Source organism: Leptosomus discolor, chromosome 16 (assembly GCF_034619465.1).
Source record: "Leptosomus discolor isolate bLepDis1 chromosome 16, bLepDis1.hap2, whole genome shotgun sequence".
NCBI lineage: Eukaryota > Metazoa > Chordata > Aves > Leptosomiformes > Leptosomidae > Leptosomus > Leptosomus discolor.
In genome coordinates, this window is record NC_141406.1 from 5,180,025 (window position 1) to 5,204,980 (window position 24,956).

At 36.0% G+C, this 24,956-nt stretch overlaps 2 protein-coding genes across 2 annotated transcripts in view; one reads left to right on the forward strand and one right to left on the reverse strand.

Annotated features, from left to right (window-relative positions):
- The window catches only part of GNAZ (G protein subunit alpha z), a 41,874-nt gene extending 18,430 nt beyond the window's left edge, over positions 1 to 23,444 (forward strand). The window contains exon 2 of the mRNA XM_009951474.2: positions 23,100 to 23,444. Coding sequence (XP_009949776.1) covers positions 23,100 to 23,444 — 345 coding nt within the window. The remainder of the gene's footprint in view (positions 1 to 23,099) is intronic.
- Positions 1 to 24,956, reverse strand: part of RSPH14 (radial spoke head 14 homolog) — a 97,915-nt gene that overhangs the window by 62,145 nt on the left and 10,814 nt on the right. The gene's annotated exons all lie outside the window — the stretch shown is intronic.

Sequence of the window (24,956 nt, forward strand, 5' to 3'; positions counted from 1 at the left end):
CTCAGAGTAAAGAAGTTCCTCCTCGTGTTCAAGTGGAACTTCCTGTGTTCCAGCTTGTTGCTGGGAACCACTGAGAAGAGCCTGGCCTCATCCTCTTGACACCTGCCCTTTAGATATTTAGAACTGTTAAGGTCCCCTCTCAGTCTTCTCCAGGCTAAAGAGTCCCAGGTCTCTCGGCCTTTCTTCATATGAGAGATGCTCCAGTCCTCTCATCATCTTAGTAGCCCTCTGCTGGACTCTCTCCAACAGCTCCCTGTCTCTCTTGAACTGGGGGGCCCAGAACTGCACACAGTACTCCAGGTGTGGTCTTACCAGGGCAGAGCAGAGTGGGAAAGGAAATTGTCAATCTTCCTCCACCTGCGGGCCACACTCTTCTTAATGGAACACAGGATGCCATTGGCCTTCTTGGCCACAAGGGCACGTTGCTGGCTCATGGTCATCCCGTTATCCACCAAAACTCCCAGATATGTTTGATGTGCATCCTAACAATTCAGTTCATTGTCACTTGTTCAACAAGTGACTAAGTGAACAGAAACACTCCCACATTTATATTATGGTATTAGATCCTTACAATAAAGAAATTAAAATCATTAGTGTTTCAAAAGGTATTTAAGAATGTATCAAAGATAAGACATTTCAGGAGAAATGAGGCAGAAGAAGAAAAGAATGAATGAAGAAAAAAAATGATTTATCAATCAAACTGGGAAAAGCCAGTCTTCCTCATCAATATGATTATTTTCATGACTGCAGTACACTGAATTCATCCCTAATCTGTGATATCACCATTATGTCACTTTTTAGTTGACATAGATCGGTAATAGTTCCTGCTAAAAGTGCATCGGTTACACCGCTGTGCAATGTCAAGTAAGGTGAAGCTATCCAGTAAAGAGAAGATGGGGTACAAGATAAAGTCTTGGCTCACCAAAATTATTATTTATTGAATTTATAGGTCATGCATGTGGTAGATTGCTAATATTTTTCCACTGTTTATTGCCTGGTACCTGAACAATTTGCCCATGCATAAAACCTGTGAAAGAATCTTGGTTTTTTCTTCACTTTTCTCAAATTTTTTTAAAAAAATATTATTAATTAGCTTAAAGATAGGTCATTAATTAGTTTTCAGGTTTGCACCAGAGTCAGAAAGATTCATAAATAGTCTGAGTTTAACATTTATGCAGTTGTATTTTTGCTGAAATTGTTCTGTCCTCTGTTTTGGGGTTTTTTTGCTCCACAGCTGACAGCATCTAGCTTCGCTGGAAAGTAACTGCGAGTGATTAGTCAGAGATTTAGTTGAAAACTATGCTGAATATAGATTTAAAAAATGGTATCATTTCAGTCAGTTGTAGGTTCAGCTTAATCTGAAGATTTTACAGAAATTATAATCCTTTCTCCACTGAGGGCTTCTGCAAGGTGCCTTTTCAGTGTACCTTACACAAGCGATTCTAGGGCATGCTCATTAAGAAATGATTGGTGATTTTGGAACAGCTTAACAAATGCTTTTTTCATTCTGATGTTTCCCTGTTATGAAGATGATTGTCCTCTGAATAACAGGGAAATTACATGATTATCCAAAAGTGCAAGCTGGAAACCTAAGGGTCTTCCAGTGTAGTAAATCCTGGACATAAAATACTTCCACTATTCTTAAAATAAAGAGGTAGAGTGGTATCTGTGTCATTTTCCCCACACAGATATGATTAGGGCATGTGGCATTTCTGGTGACACAAAGAAGATAAAGATTAAAAAAAAAAAAAAAAAGAAAAAAAAAAGAAAAAACCCCAGCAAACAGCTGTGTAAAATGACTGACACCTACAAATGCAGCTTCCAGAAGGAACGATCTGCTGTTACTGTCTAAATCCTCTAACATGTTTACTCAGTGTACCTTATCTCCAATAGCTGTTTTGTGTCCTGCTGTTCTGTGTCTTTGTTCATCACACCTATACATGTAAAACATACTTCCTTCAAGTCCTTGATGTTCCTGTTGCTGTGATCCTCTTGATTCAGTGTTGGTATTTATGTCATACATTTCCATCACAGAGACCACTTCCTAGAGCTGAGGCCTGAATTGCAACACTATAATACAGAATTCTATATGAAAGGATATGTAGTATTTTTTAAATTTTAATTGTTAAACTTCACAGGAACATGCTGTCAAAATATCTTATCTGCACTGACTGTACAATAACAGTTCTTAAACATCTCTGTATTGTAATGTTCCTTCTTTGTGTTTATAAAACCCCCAACTGCTCTTTCTTGATTGTTCTATCATCTTGCGTCAATGGCTTTATCCTTGTTCTGTCTTACTTTTCTCAGTTCCAGATGTGTATGGCTTATAAAAAAAAAAAAATCTTTGTGAAAGAGATATTTATTTAAACACTTTTTGTAAAAACGTCTCGGTATGTTTTGCATGCAGAGCTGAGATAATAGGTTTAACAGACTGGTATATTACCCTTTTTTTTTAAATGTCTTTCAAAAAAATGATTTACTGATAAATATGCCAAAACCCATGCTGATTTTATAGGTAAAGACTAATAAACATTTTGGCGGGTCTTCATTGGTATGCACTGGTCATCTGCCTTATGATTTACAAGTTTTTTTGGCTTTATGCAGACAAGCCAATACAATGTTCTACTGCTAAATGTGACAATGCTCTCATTTTGACATGTTGAACTGTTTATTTTTCTATTCATATATTACAAAAAATATTTCTGTTCATGGAAAAATGAAAAACACAGTCTCTACATAGTAAATATTCTACAAGCAAGGTTTAAAATGTTATATATATTTACTATTAGTTTTTAACAGATTTTTTTTTTTTAATTGTCTTTATATTATTATATGCTATGTTCCATTCTTCTCAAGAGTCAAAGTATTATAGTGAAGCCTGCCCATGCAACGGTCTCTTAAGGACTGGAGCTTATACTTGTAATCGGAAAAACTGACCTTCTAGGCTATAAATGCTGGTTTATACTATTAAAATAATTTCAGCAATGCTCAGGATTCAAATCTCTGTAACGAGTAAAATAACCAAAATAGTTACTCTGAATAAGTGTCATGAATAAAAATATAAGTCAGTATATTTCCTGCTTCCAATCAGATTTTATATGACTAAAAGAATGTTAAGAGTTTATGACTATTTTAGAACATTAAAAGGCTCAGAATTCAAATGTATGAGAGTTTCTTTGAAGGAGTGAAATTTTAATTGCATTTGTATCAGATATTCTATTTGCAATGTGGGAAAGGAATCTCACAGGTGAGATTTTAAAATTTAATTAAATAGTTTAGAGTTGTGAAATATTTTTTCAGTTACAAAAGGTAATTCTGGAAGTATTTTTAGTTTTGTATTTTTTCATCTTGCCCTAGTTTTGTTTCTTTTGCCTATGCACTGAAGTATACAGTTATTCCATAACAGGATTATCAAAAGGAGTATGGATGGTAACGGAGGAGAAGAAATCTGGTTGATTGTAGTAGGACCCACTACACAGATTTGAGAGGTGTTGAAGGCAGGAGGTAGGGGGAAGGGGAAGAGAAGCCTGTCCCTGCCAGCTAACATACACAAGCACTGTGAGGTGATCTCAGGAAACAACTTTTTAGTTTTTAAATAGATACTTTCTATTTGTGCAAGACAGAGTGGGAATACAGGCTTTTTCTTCCCCAGATATTATTTTCAGAAGCACGAAGAAATCCTTTTGGTTGTGTGGGTGGAAGAGAAGAAAGGTGAAATGATTTTTTTTTTTTCCTGTGCTCTTTGCTGACTATTTACATAATACAGTATCTTCACACTCTACTGACATAGCAGAGACCTGATTTTAAGCCTATGTTGATTTTACTATGTATTGCTGTGTTTCATGCATTGCTCAGAAGTAGCCTGATGTTACCATAGCTGTGGCGGTAAGTCTAATTTAGAGTTCCAAACCTTCTTTTTTTCCTGTGCTGCTCACTCACATTCTCTGAAATCAGTTTCAGTTTGGATCAGTTTTACCGATAGCATTTATACTGTGACCTCACGAACAGAAGTGATGGCATAATGGAGGGACATTGCACTGCACTATGAGTAGGGTAATTCACTGGCAAGGTCAGCTTACCAGGGAGCTATAGCCTAATACTACAGCATTATAATTTGTTATCAGTCAGCAGCTAGCCTCAGGTGAAACATATCCACAGAATTCTTCCAGCACCCTTGCAATACAAGATTAAGTATTATCAGACTATGAAAAGAAGGACGTTGAATCAAAGCCGTATATCCTTGATATGGACCATCTCTGAATGTAGCTAGAAGACAACTGCATTGAGAAGTTGAATGTCATGAAGTACAATATCAAAAAATAAATTTTTTTTAATGTTGAGGAAAATGCAGAATATATCCAACAAAATTTAATTAAATAGCAAATTTAAATACTGGTTTATGAATGAGACACGGAAATACAGGAGGTACATTTGTTTCTGGGGATGTTTAGATGTATGTTGGGTTAATTTATGCACTTCTAAAATGCATAAATGCATTTCGAAGAAAATGGCGTAGTAAGTTTTGATAGCAAAATGAAATATAGTATACAAAGCCAAAGAATTATTCAGTCTTTTCTCAGTCAAGTTGAAAAATTCAATTTTATAAAAATATTAGGGGCTTAAATTATATTTTCACCTTCATTCTGTTACCTTGTTTAAACAGCTCTTGCTGCTTTAATCTGCAGTCAAGACTGGAGCTATTACTACCCTGAGTGTAATTATACCTTCTGTCTACTAGTAGAGGAAAGAGAGAGACTGTAGCTACTGAGTGTTCACGTTTCCAAACTACATGATTACAAAATAAGCTGTATACTTCAGCAACTATTATGTACCAGCCTCTCCCCTCTCCTCAATATTAATGCAAAAGATAGGGCAACTATTTAAAAAAAATACCACAACAAATAGATACCATAATATTAGCAAACTATAACACAGACATCACTATAAATTTCCCTTGATACTATCTGCTAAATTGGCTAATCCATGGGATTCCGTGACCAAAGTGGTTCTTTCCCATTCAGACATTAAATTCCACAAAATAACCAATGATCCAGCCTGAGACAAGATTACAGCCACCCAGTGATCCATGACAGTTGTGAAGAAGTCCTTTAATAAATTCTCTTTGAGGCAACAGTTAAATAGAAGTCAGGTGGAGGCGTTCTGAGTAAAAAGGAGTGATACAGCTTTTCTAAAATGTTACCGTTACTATTCTGCTCAAGAAGAAATTTAAAACAAAAAGGCCACAGGGAGTCAAAGAAATGTCACCTTCTTCTGAGAATACAAAAGCCATTCTGTAATCAAATTATTCTAATTCCTTCTTCAAAACATGAATATTTAAAACAGAAAAATGCATTGACAAAAAATGCTAATGTGAATAAGTGAAGAGAAAGCGCTCAAGGAAATAAACTTTTTTGAGAAGTACCCTTACTTTTTACTTTAAAAACCAACCAAACAAAAAACCCACTGCAAAAATTTCAGTCTTCAAAGCCTGACTGGTGGCACTGGAGCTTGGTTCTAACTAAAGAAAGATTGCAAAATTGCTACCCTGAAGTCTATTTCAAATCTAGATGCAAATCAGTGCTCATCCCATGAGGTCCACTTCACTGGTGAAATGACTGGTCTTCCCTAAGATACAAGATGAAAAAAACAGGAGCTTTTTTTTTTTTTTTTTTTTTTGCAATGAAATATGCAGGGATGTTCTTGTACCACTGCCAGCTCTGGAGACAGATTGATTATAAGCTTTCCTGTAACAATTTCTCTGGAATCAAGGATTACAAGGAATGTCAGTCTAGAAGCTATTAAAGCTGAGTAGCATAAAATAGACACATAAACCTTTATTGTGGAATCTACCATGATACCTAGATAATTCATGGCATGTGCCCAAGGCACTTCCTATACTTTCTGAACAAGAGGAATTTTTAAATAACGTACATGGTAAAAGATAGTGACATAAATTGTAGTTTCTGATTATCAGTGGTTTAAACTGGATATTCAAAACTGCCTATTTGAGGTCTTAAAAAATATATAGTTATATATTAGTCAATGGAACAGCAGAGCTCTAGTTGCTATCCTCCAGCACGTGTGAATGATTTGCTGTGTAATTAAGACCCGGATCTCTGACAATGGCACCTGAAATGAATATAAATATTTATTAAATCCATGGGCAGAAGTTAAGCAGAAAGAATAGCATTTGAATGTGAAAATGAGTACGGAAACTTGTCGTAAAGTGAGTAAATAGGTACAAAAACGCATATATGTGTATATACAGCTACATAAACATTCCTTGTTCATTGCCTCTGGAAAATGGTGAATGAACTCAGATACAGAGTAAGTGTTGTGGTTGCTCAACTGCTTCCTGAGTCACATCAGCATTGATTGCACCTGTGCTGCTGTAGAATGCTGTATTAACTAATGGTAAAGAACTAAGAAAGTCAGAGTTAAGTATATCACAGAGGACAAAAAAAGAGTGTGTGTTAGAAAACAACAGTTTTGACTTTATATTTGGTCTTTCAACATTCTGTAAAGTAAATCAAATTTATATGTAAATTTCATCAGCCCCTTATAACTAATGCAGTAATAAGAAAGAAAAGTGAATTTCTATCCTCATATTATGCCTCAATTCAACTGGATAAATAATCATATTATTGAAAAAAATTTCAATCAAAAATAAATCATTGAAACACAACTGAAAAAAATTTGTTTTGAAAGTAATCTAGACTATCTTTAGCACCACTACAAATCTAATCATTTTTATCGTCTTCAACTTAGTTGTATTAGCACCTTCAAAATTTTATGCTTTTATGTCTAAATGACATTTCATGTTCTGTTCCCTGAATATTACAGCCAAAGAAAATGGCTTCCTTTAATTTTGATCTAAGTTCTTCTCTTCCATTTCTCCTATCCACTGTCAAACTAGATTCTGCTGAAGTTCTGTTTCAATACATGACAAAGTATATTTTTATTTGTGTGTGTATATACATATAAACCTACTAGATATAGAAGCAGTTTGAATTTCAGAATACAGTTCTGAACATGGGGAAATCTAAAGTAGGGATGCTGACATGATTGACATTGCAGGGATTTATGTACTGTTAATATTGTATTTATCAAGGATTTTTAACTGCATTTGGTGATACAGGTTATTTACACACACAGAGCATTACAGCAAGACTTGAGGCTCAAAATTGTAGTATTTTTTTCCACTTCTAAGAGAAAAATCTTCTCTTGGAATATTTCTCAAGATTCCGTTAGGTACTAGGGAGGCAGGACTGCCAAGAGGTGATAGTAATGACAGTCTACACCATATTTAAGAGCCCTTGCCAGTAAGCAGATTGAAATCTCTTTAGTCCAGCTGTATGAGCTCAGACTCCTGCCATAAATCTCATCTGGCCTTGTGGCAGACAATGCTGGAAATCACACAGGAAAGGCTTAAGGCAAACCTTTCATGTTACCTGTGTAATGCCACTGCAAGGGCGTGTAGGATGAGTGGCAGACTCAACCAACCTACTGCATCCATAATGAAGAAAGATGAGTGCATGATTCTGCATTCAGAGACAGTAAAGACATCCTTCTGGCTTGGCTCACAGTTTACCTTTGGTCCTGATGTGTAAATGTGGGCTTGCATCTCAGACGAGTAGTTAATGTGTTTAGATTTCAGTACATAGTTCACTGCCCTTCTAGCACATATAGTACAACTACATGTAAGTTTTTAATAAAAGTCTGCTTCTGTCTAATTTTAAACAAATGCAGTTAATTGTTACTTGCCCATTTTAAATTGGAAAATCTAAAATGCTGTTAATGTGATTTTCATGGGTCTGCTAAAACATCAGGTTTATAAAATTATTTTCTCTATGAAGAAGACAGATTTTTACTTTGTGTTTAAAGATTTTAGCAAATTGGCTGTTGACAGCAACCCGAGAATTTCTGTTTCGAGAAACATACCTTTTTTTATTAGAGAAGACATTTTGGTTAAAATATGTGATCATTAGTATATGTGCCTCTGTATTAAGTTTAAATCATCTTCTGTTCCCTTGAGAAAGGTTTCCACTTCTAATGGTAAAATCTTAGCAGCATTTTATTTTGCGTTGTTCTGGGAAGTCTTGCATTCCAGATAGAAATCCCTGCTTTCTCTGCAGGTCACATTTATGCTACCTATTCCTCCTCTCCCTGGGCCTATTCTCCCCAGAATACATTCACTTATGCGTATGATCATTTACATACAAGGAGCTTAGTTTTTGACTGCCTGCTTCGCAATACAGCATCTGCCATATAAACCATCTCCTTACCTCTTTTTATGAATATTTTAACGCCAAGAATATAACCACACTTCTCTGCTATTTCCATGGAAACCTGAAGAGGAACTTAAAATGAATGCAATGGAAAACAGAGGTTGGAGGAGAAGGCGTCTTGAGTTCTCACTCTGTGCTTAGGCTAAGCTCAGGACTCACTGGGCCAAGATTATTCTCTGTTATAACTGGGTACAAAATTAATTATAGTATTTCTGATCTAATGTGTAAACACCAAGTTGAAAATAGAGAAGAAGCAGTACACAAACCAAAATCAAATACAATCTTCTCCCTTTTACTGGACTGAATAGAAAATCATTCTACGTTTCTTTAAGAAATCAATGAACAAGTGATAAGCAGCCATGCAAATAATTTAAGTCCCTTCAAGATTGCAAAAGCTAGTGACTTTGTTAGTTTTCCCCTTCTTTCCTCTGGTATAACTCATTCTCAGAATGTCTCTTTCTTGATTCAAACCAAGATCCACTAATTAATAGCTCACCAACCAGACAGCAGTTATTTTTCAGAGACAACACTAATAGTTGATTTGTTGGAAAAGACATCAGGCAGGCTGCTAGGACTACTGATTTGTTATTAGCATTGAGTAAGCCTTAAAAAAAAAAAAAGGTAGTATGACTTTTAATTCTGTAATAACAGAAAAGACGAGATGCTTGAACACCTTCCTTTTTTCTCTTCTATTCCTCTGTTCTGTTTGTTACCCAAATCGTCATTACCCTACCAGCACTTCCTAGGATGTGACCATAATTCCTCTTGTGATCCCACAAGTAACAATCCAAGCAACAGGATACTTCTTTTGCAATAGGCTAACAGCTCTGGTTTTATTGTCTCCTGAGAGGAGGAAAGACCCATGAGACACTTTCTTGTGAACAGGTCCTCACTCTGTGTAACTCAATTAGTCTCAGGGCATCTGACTGATTCCTCTTGATCTCAGTTATCAATTTCAGTTGGAATTATTAGATGGCAAAGAAAAATAAGTAATGTGGTATACTCAGACATATACAGAATCCCATAGTTTAGGAAAAAAAAAATTCAGACTACATAAAATTTACATATATAACAAATGGTAAAATTTGGGAATGGATGTACAAAAGGAACAGCCTTTATCTTCTAGGCACTGCAAATTCTAGGATTAGTGTAAATCACCACAAGAACTTTTCCCCAATGTAGGAGAGGAGGAATTTTAGAATAGTACAGTAGGATCAATTTAGAAGTAGCTACAGCCAAGATCCTTCATCAGATGCTGACACACATACATGTACTTATACACACCAAAACAACCAAGGGGTCTTATTGTACCAGTTTAGCTGGGGAGAGAAAACACTGATTCTACTCTTCTGCAAATGGTATAATGTATGCTAAATTATTATTTTTTTGAAGTTATGCATTTGCAAGGGAAAAAACATTCACCCATTATGAGAAAAGAAAAATAATAAAAATCTGACAATTTTAACAAGATCTTCTTAATATTTGGCATGGCCACTGTCTCACATATATGTTTTCTTTCCTCATTCCTTTGGAAGTTTCAGTTAATTTGAACCATGCAAATTCCTGTGCTAATATGAATGGTATAGACCATCATTATATGAGTCAGCAGCGTGCTCAGGTGGCCAAAAAAGCCAATGGCATCCTGGCTTGTATTAGGAATAGTGTGGCCCACAGGAGCAGGGAGGTGATAGTCCCCCTCTGCTCGGCGTTGGTGAGGCCAAACCTCCAGTACTGTGTTCAGTTCTGGGCATCTCAATACAAGAAAGACATCGAGGTGCTGGAGAGAGTGCAGAGAAGGGCAGCAAAGATAGTGAAAGGCCTAGAGAATAAGTTTTATGAAGAGCAGCTGAGGGAACTGGGGCTATTTAGTCTTAAGTTATGGAGTCTGAGGGGAGACCTTACTGCTCTCTGCAACTACCTGAGAGGACATTGCAGAGAGGCAGATGCTGGTCTCTTCTCACACGTGATTAATGATAGAACAAGAGGGAACAGACTGAAGCTGCACCAGGGTAGGTTTAGGCTTGACATGAGGAAACATTTTTTCACTGAAAGGGCTGTCAGACATTGGAATAGGCTGCCAGGGAGGTGGTCGAGTCACCATCCCTTAGTATGTTTAAAGGCCATTTTGATGTGGTGCTTGGAGATATGGTTTAGGGGTGTACTTGTAGAGTAGGGTTGATGGTTGGACTTGATGATCTCAAAGGTCTCTTCCAACCTGAATGATTCTACAATTCTATGATTAGGGAGATCTGATCAGCCTCTGATGGCACAAAATTATATAAGCACTGTTTCTCATCTGGAATGTACAAGCCTGAGGAGAAAACAGAACTGGAAGAGTGAGAAGGTTGGGAGTAAGTTTAGATTGTGAAGTGATGTCAGTGGAGGATGAGGTGGGCTGGGGTTTAAGTGATCTGGTAAAATCAAATAATCAAGAGTTAGTGAATGGGAAAATATTGTTGGTGTAACCTTATTTTTAATGTCTTGTTTCTGTACATTTTGATTCAGGCTTTATAGTGATGATGGTTCTTTCCCATGGATTTTCTGCCTCATTCAATGAATATAACGTTTTTTCTATGATTAATGAGGGCTTATGTGATAAATAAGACTGTCAACTGTAGGAACACTGCCATCATCTGTGGCAGAGGGAGGAAAATATGAGATGAATGGAACATAGGATTATAGGAAAACAGAGAAATTTCATATAGCTAAAGCAGCTGAATGCTACTCTGAATAACTGTACTAGATCCTGGCATAGGTCTCTCTTTCTTTTTGGTTCCAAATCAGTTTCTTAACTGAAAACTTTAACTGGTAATCCCACGTTCTTTCTTACTTTTCTCAAAAGAACCTAATTTGACATCCTGTGATTTGATTTGTAGCAGGTCTGATTACTCAGAGATACATCAGCTATAAACAACAGCTTGAAAAACCTATTAAACTTTGTTAAATAAATGTGCTGAAAAATTAGGTTCTAGAAAATTAGGTTGGGTGTTCTCAACTGGGTTAGACTGGGTTCTGTCTAACTATAATTTCTCATTGTATAGATTGTATCATTCCCTACTTATAGGTTGCTTTTAACAGTACCGCTTGATCTGACAACATGCTGTGGAAACAAATGTAGCCAATCAAATATTCAGGTACAGTAATTACAAGCTTGAGAAGAAACAACTAATTCTGTCTTTTGAGCAGTTCATAAATAGTAAGTTTATAGTAAAGCACAAGTCCACAAATGGAGTTGTGACAATAAAGAAAAATATTGACTAGCACATGACGTTGTCCATCTTGCAAGATGAATTACACAGGGTTCAATGAAAAACACCGATGTGTTCATTTAATATGAGATTTACATGAGTAACATTATATAGGCAGCTATGATTTCAGCATTTGAAACCTGAGTATTTAAGTTTGCAATTTTTATGTTCTTCCATTTTAGATTCTTTTTATGTTATGTTTTAGAGTAAGTTCCTGTAAATAGGTTCTTACTGCAATTGTCATTATTTTTAGAAGTACCTTAAGAAATATCAGTGATATATGCCACATATAATTAATTTTGTTTCATTCTCTCTTCATGGTATATTGTATATTTCTGTATATTTATATTTTGTGGTGGTCACTAGTTCCTGGAAGGTTCATTTCCTACTCTGTGACGAAGAATCTGACAACACTGAAGATAAATCTTGATCTTGGTTAAGTCAGTGTTAAAAGCAGAAATCTACTGCAGATTTTTGTGCTAACTGGGACTGAAAGATGAAAGTTTTTGAACAGCTAGCAGATAGTAGACTTCTAACATGGCTGTAAACTTACATTTCTGTTATGACAACTTCTTACAAGAAATTTTCTATGGAAAATGGTGTGTGCGTGTGTAATGTTTTAAATTTAAGTTAATTTAATAAGATATTTGCATTTCTTGTAGAAACTTTTTAAATGATATAATCCTTTACTATTAATATTCTATTTTTTTTCTTTCTAGAATGCTTTTAGTATACATTATGATGACTGTAAATGAAAAAAAAAAAAAAAGTACTTTTCTCACCTGGAGAAAACAGTGTGATTCTTAACATGCATAATGCAATTTGTTGGTGCAATACAGAGCCACGTTCTGATGGTTTAAATTTTGCAGTACTCCAGTGCTAGACTGAATGACTAGAAATATTCCAAATTTAAAACACTGTAATTGTAAACCAAAATGGACTTATTCAGCCCTTGCCTTTGATTGATGGAGTCTTTCCACCTGTTTTACAAACTAAAAATCTGTTTGGACAGAGAGCAATAATGAATCTCTCCGTTTTGCGAGGTGAAAAAAATTGAAGATATGTAGATATGATTACTTCATTCAGTTGAATTTGGTAAGGCATATAATGAAACTGTGTCAAAAGAAGGGAGACAGCCTGGTAACTCAGATGGTGGTGTAGCGAGCCCTCTGCTGAGTGAGCACCCACCCATATATGGAAATCGCTTAGAGTAAGGGCTGAGACACTGGGAGAACCTGGCATTGGAGCAGTAGAGAGCAGAAAAAAGGCAAAAATGGTCTGATGAAAAAATGTGTGGCTCATTCTCAGCATCTACACAAAGGAGAAGAAATGATTCCCCAAAAGGCTGAACAAATTCCACATCAAAGTTAGTATCTTCCCCCCCCCCGAACAACTTTAGCAATATTGCTTTATACCAACAAGGAGATGTGACCACAATGTGTTGTGTTTTGGGGGTTTTTTTTAATTCAGTTTTGGTCAACCAAAATAATTTTTACTTCTTTATCTGCAGCCCAACAGACTTAGAACTTTCATTACAGATATGGGAGAAGCATTCTTTTCAGAATACACCACAATTTATTTCCTTTCATTCTTCTCCCAGTTACTCTTAACTTCATGGAAATTATCCCTTGAAACTGATTTGATCTACACTCTAGTAATGCTGCTTAAAGCCAGAAGAATATATTGAAAGTGAAGACAAGATTCTTTCTTTCTCCATTATGCTAAATATGCTGCTTTTGCACTCCTCAGTACTCCTCTCAGTTTATGCAAAAAAGGCCAAGATCAGATTTAATTTTTTTTCATATGATAGTCATTCCATAATCATGATAATTCTTGCTGGTTTTCTGTATGTTTTCTAATTGTAGTAACTGTTACAGATAAGCCTTCATCTTACACCTATTATCTTTCATAAATACCCAGAGAGTCCTATTTCAAAGCCGGGCTTGATTGTGTTGAAAACCTACTTACTTGAGAAGTCTTCTTTTCTTTATATCATAGTTTATCAGGATGGTCTTTTCTCACTGATGTTTCAAATTTCAAATTATTTTTATGCAGAGAAAGGGCATTCACAGGCACTGGATTTTACAATCTCTCTCCCCGCCATTATTCTGTTACACAAAATTATTAAGCTTACTACGTTCTAGTGGCAAACTAGTGGCAAAAAATAATCGAGTTCTTTCATTTAAAAAAAAATAATTCTCTTATGTATGCAATATATTGTTTCACTTCAGTTAAGGCAAACAATTGTCTGCATGACAGAAACCAACACCTGCCCTGTTAACACTCCCCCCACCTCCCGCAATGTATTACAAAAACGGATATTTCAAAGAAGGTGCAATGAAAAGCATTGTTTCTTTACACATAATCTATCAGCCAGAGCTTGGGCTATATGTAAACTATACAAAAGGTAGGTTAGTCAATAGTCTGCAACAGTGAATAAATATTTTTCTTTTTACTTGCATATTCTCAAGTAGTTCTCATGCAGATTTCTGCAGTATTTTAATAGCTTAGGGGCTATTCAAAGGTCCAGAGAGCTTGAAAGAACAGAAAACAACAAAAAATAGGTATTCCAGAAAGGCCACAACTCCATTCTTTGACATTTTCCTTTTCATCCTGCCTCACCAACAGGATAGTGACAGTGTATCCATCAAAAGGATAGCCCTTATGTTTGAATTCACTTCTTTGGGATGAAAAGTTTGAGATCTGCTCAGGACTGCATGCATAAAACTGACTTCTCATTCAACTATAAATATGTTTTTACAATTCATGGAATTATAAAAACGCAGGCTGGATGTGATCTCTGAAAGCGACTTATTCTATCGCCCCAGCTGAAGCTGGACTACTGCCAACAGTAAATCAGGCCAACTATGGTTTTATCCAGTTGGGTAAGGAAAACCTCTATGGATGGAGATTTCACAAAATTTCTAGGCAAATTGTTCCAGTGCTGTGCTAGTCTTCTAGTGAAAATTTTTTTTCCTGACGTCTAATCTGAACCTCCCAAGCTGCAATTAGTGTTCATTGCTTCTTACTCTTTCATCCGATACTGCTGGGAAGAGTTTAGTGTCATCATCTTTGTCACTATGCTTCAAGTAATTGTGGGCTGTTATTAGATCACTCTTTAGCCTCCTCTTTGCCAGCCCAAACAAGCCCAGTTCCCTCAGCCTCTCCTTGCAGGTCAATACAGTGTTAAAGTTACTTACTGCCTAAACACAGAAGGCTGATATTAAGCTTAAACGTCTCAAATGAGGACAGCTAAAGTCCTGGACTGCTTCATGTGTAAAACTATGCAACATTTCAGCTACGTTGAATTTGTACTTGAAATGCTCCTTTTGCCCTTGAGCTAAGCAAATGATCTCAAGGCTTGAAAGAAAACAAAAAAACCCAACAACACCCCACTTGAAAACAATGAGTAAGCATTGAAATAAATTTAAATATGTTACCAGGAATAAAAAAGCTGGCCTCTATTACCATATCTGTAACTCAATCTAAGCATAAAATATCCAGATATTTACAATTAAAGTATGGATGCTCACGCTGCTTTGGATGTATTTTCAAGAACTGTGAGGTTTTAAATTAGTATGGTTTTAACAAGAAAATGTTTTTAAACTAGATTTTTTTCTGAACTCCAGAAATATGCAGTTGGAATACTGTACAATGCTTAAAAAACCCCCATCACCCAAAGCAAGTGTAGGTATTATATGCTGCTGATTTGCTTGTTAGAACTTAATTTGTACTCAGGAAATCTTAGTTTTCTGATACTGTCAAAGACATTGAAGATTTATTCTTATATTCCTTTTATGGCATGTTTGCCCTCCTAAAACTGCTTGCCCCCCAAAACAATTGACAGAGAAGCACAGTGCAAGCTCCCATAACTCTCATGTCAAGAGGCTTATGTAGCATAAAACTTTGTTGACCTTTGAGGCGGTAAAAGGAGAGTATTAACAGTTGTTTGCTAAGCAGCTGAAACACAGCAAGCTTTCCTTTAAGGAGAAAAAACCAGCTACCTGCCTGCTTTAATGATTAAATGGAGGCCTGTGAAAAGCGGTATATTCCATGATACTATTTATCTTGTGTACTTTTACTACAGCCCTGGCAGCGCTGCCCTGGCTGGACCCTATCTATGTAATGTGTACGTTTTAATATGCTGGCCCATTGTGACTTTAAGTTTCTTTTGGCCTGCAGCAGCTGCAGTAGCATTTCTTTTGCCAATCTACCCCTATTACTCCTTCCCAGAAATGTTGACATGTGTTGCTGTTCTGTCAGGCACAGGAACAATATTGAGTGCCCCATATTTCTATTCTTCTGAACATACTTTTTTCTAGAACTTTTCTCTGGAATTGTAATTTTCTAAAGCAAAGTGATAAATATAGCACCTATCACATGCACGTTTTATGACTTCTAAATGTAATTTTCCTGAACTTCAGCTTGCTTAGAAGATATGTATAGTCACAAGCAATAACTCAATCTACATCTATTTCTCCACTTTTATTCTGCCCTCTTCCTTATTGTAGAATAGCCTTTAATACCTTGGCCAGACATACTGGAGTAGCCTTCATCTGGATCTTCTAGCATTTCTAGTAAATGATGAATGCCCCACTGTTTCTGATCCTTGACTTCAGTCACCTTTTCCTCTGTTCTTCCAGTTTTTCTATGTATCCTTTCTTTAGGTTCCCTTTAGTTTGTAAGTCCTGTTTGTTTGCTTAGAAATCTCCTGGCTCAAAATCTAATCCTCCTGTCACAAAATTTAAACTTCTTTCTCAGCTCAGTCACTCTCCTCAGTATAATCAGAGCTTGGTGTCAGACTGTACTTACGAGGATTAACAAATCTGTATTGTTCCTGATCTAGGAATATAAAACAGTTTTGATAGGTAAATATTAGAGTGGTTTACCCCAGTCTGTCATTTGCACCCATAAGTACTTGCTACATAACAATGCTTAACTTATCATGTACTCCTACAGACGTAACTTGCTGTTTCAGTGCGCACCTAAAAAGTTGCGGGGATCAATTTTCAAAGACGAATGTTCAGGAATCTGTTAAAGTAGTACTCCCAATTAAATCTGCTTTGTCTAGTCTAGTCTAGTCCACAGTAAGCCTAAGTAACACTACTATTTTTTTCCCGTCACAGAGATCATACGTGATAAAATATTCATGTTTTCATTGTCATTCTATACAACAGTCAAGACTAAAGGTCCCCATGTAATTCTCATTCATGCTGCCAGATTCAGTTATCATCTGCAGAATTTTCTGTAAAGACAGTAGCAATACTCCACGGGAAATCATCAAGGGAGACAGTTTGCTTCAGTACCACTTTGTCAGGTTTATTTTCCCTTTCTTCTCTAAAAAAGAAGTGTCAAATATTGACTACTGCCTCCTCTACCTGTTCTACATTTTCACGTATAAACTATAAGTACAAACAATTACAGGACATTATCTTTAAAACAATGAGGAATTATTTTGGTAGTTTATGGATTTTGTTTGCTAGTATAATTTTTCCTCCTGATTTGAGGATGAATCTGTTTAAAAAAAAAAAGGGAAGCAAGTTTGTTTCGTGCTTAATATATTGGGGTTTGCCCTCACCATATAAAATCCAAAATCACATAAGATTTTTTAGGGCTTCACTTCGTAACATCTATGTTTCTCAGCCTTCTACATGCTTATTTCATAGTAGAGATTCAAGGTTCCTCTAATACAAAATCTTCTTTTATCATCCCTTTCAATTCCCCTTTATTGTGGCATAAAGTATACCTATATACGTAACACACTATGCTAGTTTTCCACCTTTCTGCACCTCCCATTCCTCTTATATATGCAGGACACTGGAAGGATTTTTGGTAGGAGGGACAGACATAGATGGCATGTGCATGTGTTTATCCATATGATAGATGCTATATTGACATAGCTGCTTCTAGTTATCCACCTCCTTCCTGTTTTGTTTACCACGTAACTGGTCAGGAATTCCTGCAGTGGTTTTAGACTAATGTAACATATTACATTGGTGATGGGATAATGACTTGCCTGCTTGTAGAATAAGTTAAGCTTCTAAGAGACTTAAGAAGACTTCTTGATGAATTCACAATGGGACTTACCATTCTATGTCACCCCTTCTAATTTTGGCATTTTAGAACTGCCAAATTTTCCAGGAAACCTTTGGGATCCTAGGATTGGAAAGAAAGGGTTTGGAAAGGCAGAACAATTCTGTCTAGTCAAACCCCTATTGGTTACCCTGCTCCTTCTGGGAGTTGCCAAGGCTACAAACAGGTAGATACAGGACAACACAGGTAGAGTGTTTTATCCTCAGTGAGATTCTTAATTTCTTTCTTTGAGAAATATATAGAGACAATTGGATTAATTGTCTCTATATACTTCTCTATTTACTGCTCTCCAACAGATAGTTTCTTCTTGATTTTTAGAAGAAAGTAATTATTTTTTGTAACTCATTAAATTATCATCATCTTTCCCCATTTAGACTCATGCATTCTTGTAGGAGTCTTCTTTATTTGAACAAAAGATGAATCATACAATGGCCCTTTTCCTTTTAAATCAAGTCTCTCTCATCCAGCACTCAATCACAACTGTCTAACTGCTAGACAGGAAGGACCTTTCAACTAGCACTCAATCTAGGCTTTTCTACAAGTAAAAAGTCTGGCTTTATAGTTATGCAGGCTATCTCTTGCTTTCTGCATCATCTGTATTTTCTACTGCAAAATTCTTCTGCTTTCCCTCTGCCTTCCATTATACATTTATTTAAACATAGTTTGAATGCCTGAATTGCTTTGTCTATGACTGTCTTGGGCAATGGTATTTCCTTTGATTTATTTTGTAGACTGTCATTATTTCAGAACAGATTCCATTTTTTTTTTTTTATAGTAACCTTAAGGAAAAAACAATGTTTACATCCAACAGATTCAATTACCTTTTTACCCCACCACCCCTTCTTCAAATATTTTAGCTTCACCTGCTTTCTTTAGAAGGTCTCAAGTTGTATATCTCTAAAGAATACATTTGAAACAGAAAGAAAAGATTAATGCCATTTTGTGAAATGGCTCATAGCTATCAGCGTATGCTAAATGCCAGACATTATCACAAGGAAAAGCCTCAACAGGAAAATAGCAACAGCTTCCACTGGTTCTTCCAAGATTTACTGACATTTACAGACTTCTAACTTTTCCGGAAAACAGATATTACCATTTCTGCACCAATTTTATTCATCATTCTTTATGGTTTACACAAGATAAATTTTATTTAGTTTAGTTAAGGTCTTCACAACCCCCTAATGCTACCAGTTTTAAAATAATGATGAAAGAGAAATAATTATTGAGATATAAAGTTATTAGGTATTTAGTACAAATGGCAGTTAACTCTCTTATTTGTGATAGTTTCTCTCTTCATAATTTCTCATTTTTCAGTTCAAACCTCTCCCAGTTGTGACCATAAAGCTTCAGTGTGAAAGCTGTAAGAAGATACTACGTTCTAGTTTGGCTTCATTTACCACTTTTCTAATTTCTTGCTATCTTGATAACAGAATCTTTTGAAAACTCTTACTTGTTCTGGAACTCTTTCCTGCTAAGCACTCCTCTACTGATCCAGAGGATGACCAAGGATGTTTATATGTTTGCAAATTACTGGAAGAACAGAAGCAGCCATCTGTTCCTTAGCATGTTCTTTCCCTTAAGCAACCAATTCCTTGTTCTCATGCTCAAAGAAGAATTTGCAATTAGCCTCCAACAAGGCCATCTGGATAAGACATTGGCATTATCTTGCTTATACCCCAGCTTGTGTATAATTATGAAATTACAGCAGCACATTTTTTCTAACCACCTGGCTAACTACTCCCCTCAGGATTCCTGAACTTGAAAAGACACGGCAGAGAAGAAGAACGCCTTTTCCTACCATTATTTTTCCTCCACATTAACAGAAAATTTTTATAACTCCTTTAGGAGCTGTACAATAATTGATTTTTTTATTATTATAATAAGCCCTAACCCTCTCAAGTTCACTTTCCCTATAATACGTTCAGGAGCTTCACAATATTGATGAAACCAGAAACAAGCCTGTTATGTTAGGATAGGAGTATATAGTGGATAGATCATGTATCTTTAGGCTCAGTTTCAGTGTCAGCCTTTATCTTAGAACTGTGGACATATCACTTCTTATTCAAGATTTTCAGATATATCAAGATACCATCTGGCTATAGAAAACTGAGACACATTTCATGCATTGCTGTTTCAAATGTAATTGATGCACTGCACAAATCACAAGCCACCACTTAAAATTTATAAAGGCCTTTTCTTGCCATGTATACAATTTTCTCTAAGGTTTGGATTTACTTGCTTGACATTTAATTCCAAGCAGAAAGTGAGATTGAACACTCTGTGTTTCATGCCTCTATGTTAACAGGTAAAAAAAAAAATTAAGAATAATTTCAATTAGTTTTCTGTTCTTCATATGGAAGAAGGTGCTGCCTGTTTATCTTAACCTAAAGTTTTCATAATTAAATGGATGACATCTTACTGTTATTTGAAGACTTGTTTTTTCCTTTCCTTTCCTCATTGTTCAGAGTTGCATGGATTTTGGGGGGGTCATTTCCCAAGGCATATCATGCATTCATAACATGCAACCATAGTCTTGCATCTTTGTTGGAAATGATTCCTAATGACCTTATTTGCATTTTAACTAAAAAAAAATTCTATTTCGTTTAGTTAAGGTTTTTATAACTCTTAGATATTCAACCAATATAAGAATAATATTACATTGAAGAAGAAATTTCTTGGGTGTCAGGTCAACAGTTTACTACTTCTTTCTTTACATCATGTAAGAGAACACCAAGTTTACTGTCAGTCCACTTGTACATGTTCATTACATCTCACAATTTATGAAAGGGTTTTACCTCTCTGATTTTGTCCTTGGACTACAGACTACAACTGAGGATTTGGTAGTAGAGGGACAGTCTTATGATTCACTACAAGATACAGTAATAAACACAAACCCCTTAAAATGCAATATCCTGTTGGCATGAATGTTCTCAGAGTTGGCCAAAAACCTATAATAGCTCTAAAAAATTTTGTTCCAGACAATTAGTAACAAAACATTTCAACTGAGCTAAAAATGTCTTGCATGATTTTATTACTAGCTACAAATTCAGGGAAGGAAAGAAAAGTGTGATTATTTGGAAACAGACCTATGATATTTTTAGGGGATTATCAGTTGTGTCAGGATTTACAGTGTAAAAATAAAAAATGAACCCTCCAACTGATTTTCAAAGCCATGTTTTTACACCTATAAATCTGTCAGTATATAAAGTAGGCTCAAGTGTCAGATGACCTCGCCTTTACAAAGGAAGTAAAGTAAGAAGTAAACAAACCCCCCCAAATATAGGGACTGTGTAAGTTTGCTTGTATTTCAGTGTACCTTAAGAGGCTTGTGATTTAGATTGCAACATGGCTACATGCTGCTGTGGCAGTGCCAACCATCACGGTGCACCCCTGTGCTCCAGAAACTGCCAAAGGTCTGTGGTTTTAATCTTTAAACACTGTAAACACAGAATTACTCATTAAAATAACTAAATCAATGCCTTCACGGAACTCTGAGAACAGAGGATGCAATTCTGACCAAGTCAATCCATAGCAACTGAAAAGGAATAGTAACACAAAATGAGGAAGGTATAAGAGGTAATTTGAAAAGCTTAGCCAAAACAGTCTGTATGTCAGCAACTATGCATTTTTAAGGGGTAATTTTTTCAGGATACTGTTTTTGTATAACAGTAACGATCAATACTGTTGCAGTTTTCCTTTGAAGTAGTAACAATACAATATATAGTCATTCTCTAATAAAACCAAATAAAAAGTAAAATTTAAAAAGTTTACAAAGAGAAAGGTGCTCTTCCTCTGATGACTCCTCTGAAGTCACTAAATATTATGAAACTACCCACTATGTAACTGTGACACAAAGTGAGACCAGACAACAGACTCGGAAGATTTGGAACTGTATCCTGATATAACATTAATGATGCCCATCATTCACAACACCCCTCCCTTCCATCATGTCCTATGCTGATCAATAATGCCTAATCTTAATTAAATTTGCTATATGGACTAAGGTGAAGAAATTACATTAAATCTTATGCAATCTCATGATCTGAGAATACTGAACGTAAGAGATCCCTAAACAGAATGGGATTTATTTTCTTAATTTAGCAGGACAGTATTGCAAATTCACTTTGTGTGAAGGAGAAAAAAAAATTATGAAAGATACATTGAATTAAAAAACCCTCGGACTTCACAAATACGTGAAACAGTGATCTGAACAGTTTTTGAACAGTTTTTGTACAGCTTTTGTAGAGATCAGTTCAAAGAATAATCATCTGAATATATGCATCTCTTTATGGAAACTTCACATTGAAAAAAAATCCATAGATATTTAGCTTGTTTATAATTTTTAAGGAAGTTAAGATTATAATCTATATTGCTGTATATGAAAAGTTTTCTTCATATTCAAAAAAATTTTCACGATAGACAAACATCTGACTGAAGTTAGTCAGATAATGATAATGCTGATGTGCCAATGAAACCGAACAGAAATAAAGATCTAGGTGGTAACATGCTGGAAAACATTGACCATAGCAAAAATGTCCGATTAAGACATTTTAGGTATCTACTTTTGACAGTACTTGAGTCCTATTTATTTTAATAATCTCGAATATTTTCTATTCAAAACCTTACATGTGTTTACACTTATTTCTCGGTGTAATCCGAGCGATAAACCCCGCCCTGCAGGGCGCGCGGTACCACGGACAGCTCCAGCGGCCCCGCCCCGGGAGAATCCCCGGCGGCCCCGATCGCTCCGGGACCTTTCGGTCTGCGGCAGCGCTGGGTCGTTATTTCCAAAGATGTCATGGGGGTGGTCGTCCGAAAGTGTTGGTAAATGGAGTTTGGCTACTCAGGGCAGCAAACAGAAAGATGTTGAACACGTCTGGTTAAACTCAGCTTTCTCCTATGAATATACAAGTCGTACCACCATAGTAAAACGTGGTTCTTGTGTATTCTTTCAGTGTTGTACAATGGGAAGAAATGAGGCAAGGAAAAATTTCTGAGTACTATGGTGTGTTAAACTACACATCTAGTTATGTAATGTTGCAATTGTGCTGTAGTAGTTCCATCTTTTTAAAAAACTTTTAACAGCAGAATGTTTCTATAGTGTGGAATCCTTAGAAATTACTCATCCCTTTTATTTAAAGAGTTTGTTTATAGTGCTAACCTAAGTTTGAACACAGCCATGTTTTCCCAAGTTACACCTATTGTTTCTAAAATCTTCAGTTTTAGGCTTTTCACCATAGTTGCCAAATATTTTATATAAAAAGGAATAAGTAGTCTGTGGTGAATTGTGTTGAATCAAAATAAGTGAATTAAGATCCCTGAAGTTTCACAGTCAGGTAAGATGGACAGTCACCAAATAAAACAAAAACTGTTTCTAAAAGCAGATGTTGCTCATTGATAGACATAATAACGTATCTTGTGCACTTTTCACAGTTACACTGAAACACTGTTCTTTCCTCTCCTACAGAGTCGAATGGCAGAAAGTTTGCGTCTCTTTGATTCCATCTGCAACAACAATTGGTTTATCAACACTTCCCTCATTCTTTTTTTGAATAAGAAAGATCTGCTGGCAGAAAAAATCCGGCGCATCCCCTTAACAGTCTGCTTTCCTGAGTACAAAGGCCAAAACACTTATGAGGAGTCAGCAGTCTACATCCAACGCCAGTTTGAGGACTTGAATCGCAACAAGGAGACCAAGGAGATCTACTCACACTTCACCTGCGCCACTGATACCAGTAACATACAATTTGTCTTTGATGCAGTGACAGATGTCATCATTCAGAACAATCTCAAATATATTGGCCTCTGCTAAGAATCCTTGGGCTCAAATTTGTTTTCCTGAAGTGATTAAAAAGGGGCTAACCACTTCCACTTTTAGTGGGAAAAAATGGGGCAATGCATAGTAGCCCAAGGAGAGAAAAGGGGAAATCTGATGTATGTACACAGTTCCTCTTATGTCCCCTTAACCTGCTACATCATTTTTCAAAAATATATGTTCTGGAGAGTAAACACTTCCTCTCCAAAAAAACCCCACAACACCCTCAGTGAAAAAACAAACCCCAACAACTCAAAAACCCCAAACAAAAAAAAAAAAAAAAAAGAAAAGAAAAAGAGATTGAGGCCTAACTCTGTGGAGATGTTTTCACCACAGTCACTGCACTTTTATTCCATTTGTTTCATTCCATTTCCTACAGTGGAAGTGTTATCATGTTCTATGTAAGAAATAATTCTTCATCCAGTTGTCCTAAAATTTCACTGACATGAAGATACAAAGCTGGTGAGGGACAGATGAAGTCATTTGCAGGGTGTGGAGCAGAATGGTTGTGTTGGGGAGAAAAGCTAGTTCAAACCAGAAGCTACAGAACAGATTTTAAGCAAAATACTACTTAAATTTGTAGAGAATGGGCATGCACCCAGAATATTGGCACACACAGCCAAACAATATATACACGTACATCGTGCACACACATGCACATGACTCACAGCATATACTATGTACGCACTTCTGCTTTACTTCACTGTTTATCATGGACACCTGGCCTGTTAAAGGAATTCCTGGTGCACAACTGTTCTGTGATTTCCAAACTGACTAGCAGCTCTTTCTGCTCTTTAAGGCTTCAAATATGCAGCAAAACTACATAAAATGAAATCTATGAATAGGCCACATTAAGGTCAGTGTTTCTTCTACTGGTAAGGAGTTTTATACATCGAAACAGTCTTCTTTTACATCTTTTTTTGCCAAATCTTGTGGTGTATCACAAAAAACAAACTATATTTAAGAAGTAGGTTAGTGTTCCTTTTTTAATACAGATAAAAAAAAATAAATCACAAGGCAATTTTTTAAATTATTGTTGTAGTGTCTGGATTGCTGAATGTGAAAGTTGCCAACGGACAATTCTGTTCCACCGCTCCAAATATATTCTGGGAATTGTAATATTGTAACAGATTTCCCAAGAAGCAGGAGCCATGGAGATTGTGTAGTATATAGCCTCCAAAGTCTTTTTTTGGTTGTTTTTTTTTTAAATTATTTTAAAAATGTGATGTATTATTAGAAGGTTAAAGATGAGCGATATGAACAATAACTAAATGTCTTGATATTTCAATTTAATAATTTAAATTATTTACAGTTTAGTGAAGTTAAGGAAACTGAAGAGATGCATTCCTCAGCTCCAGGTTTCATCTCATAAAGAAACACTACTGGATGGAGTAACATTCCAGCAAAAGTTTGAATGCATAAGAAGCTCTGTGGGACTATACTGGAAAAATCTCAAATGGATCATATAGACCTAAGTCTTTGGTCAGTTGATTCTTTCCCCTGCCATAG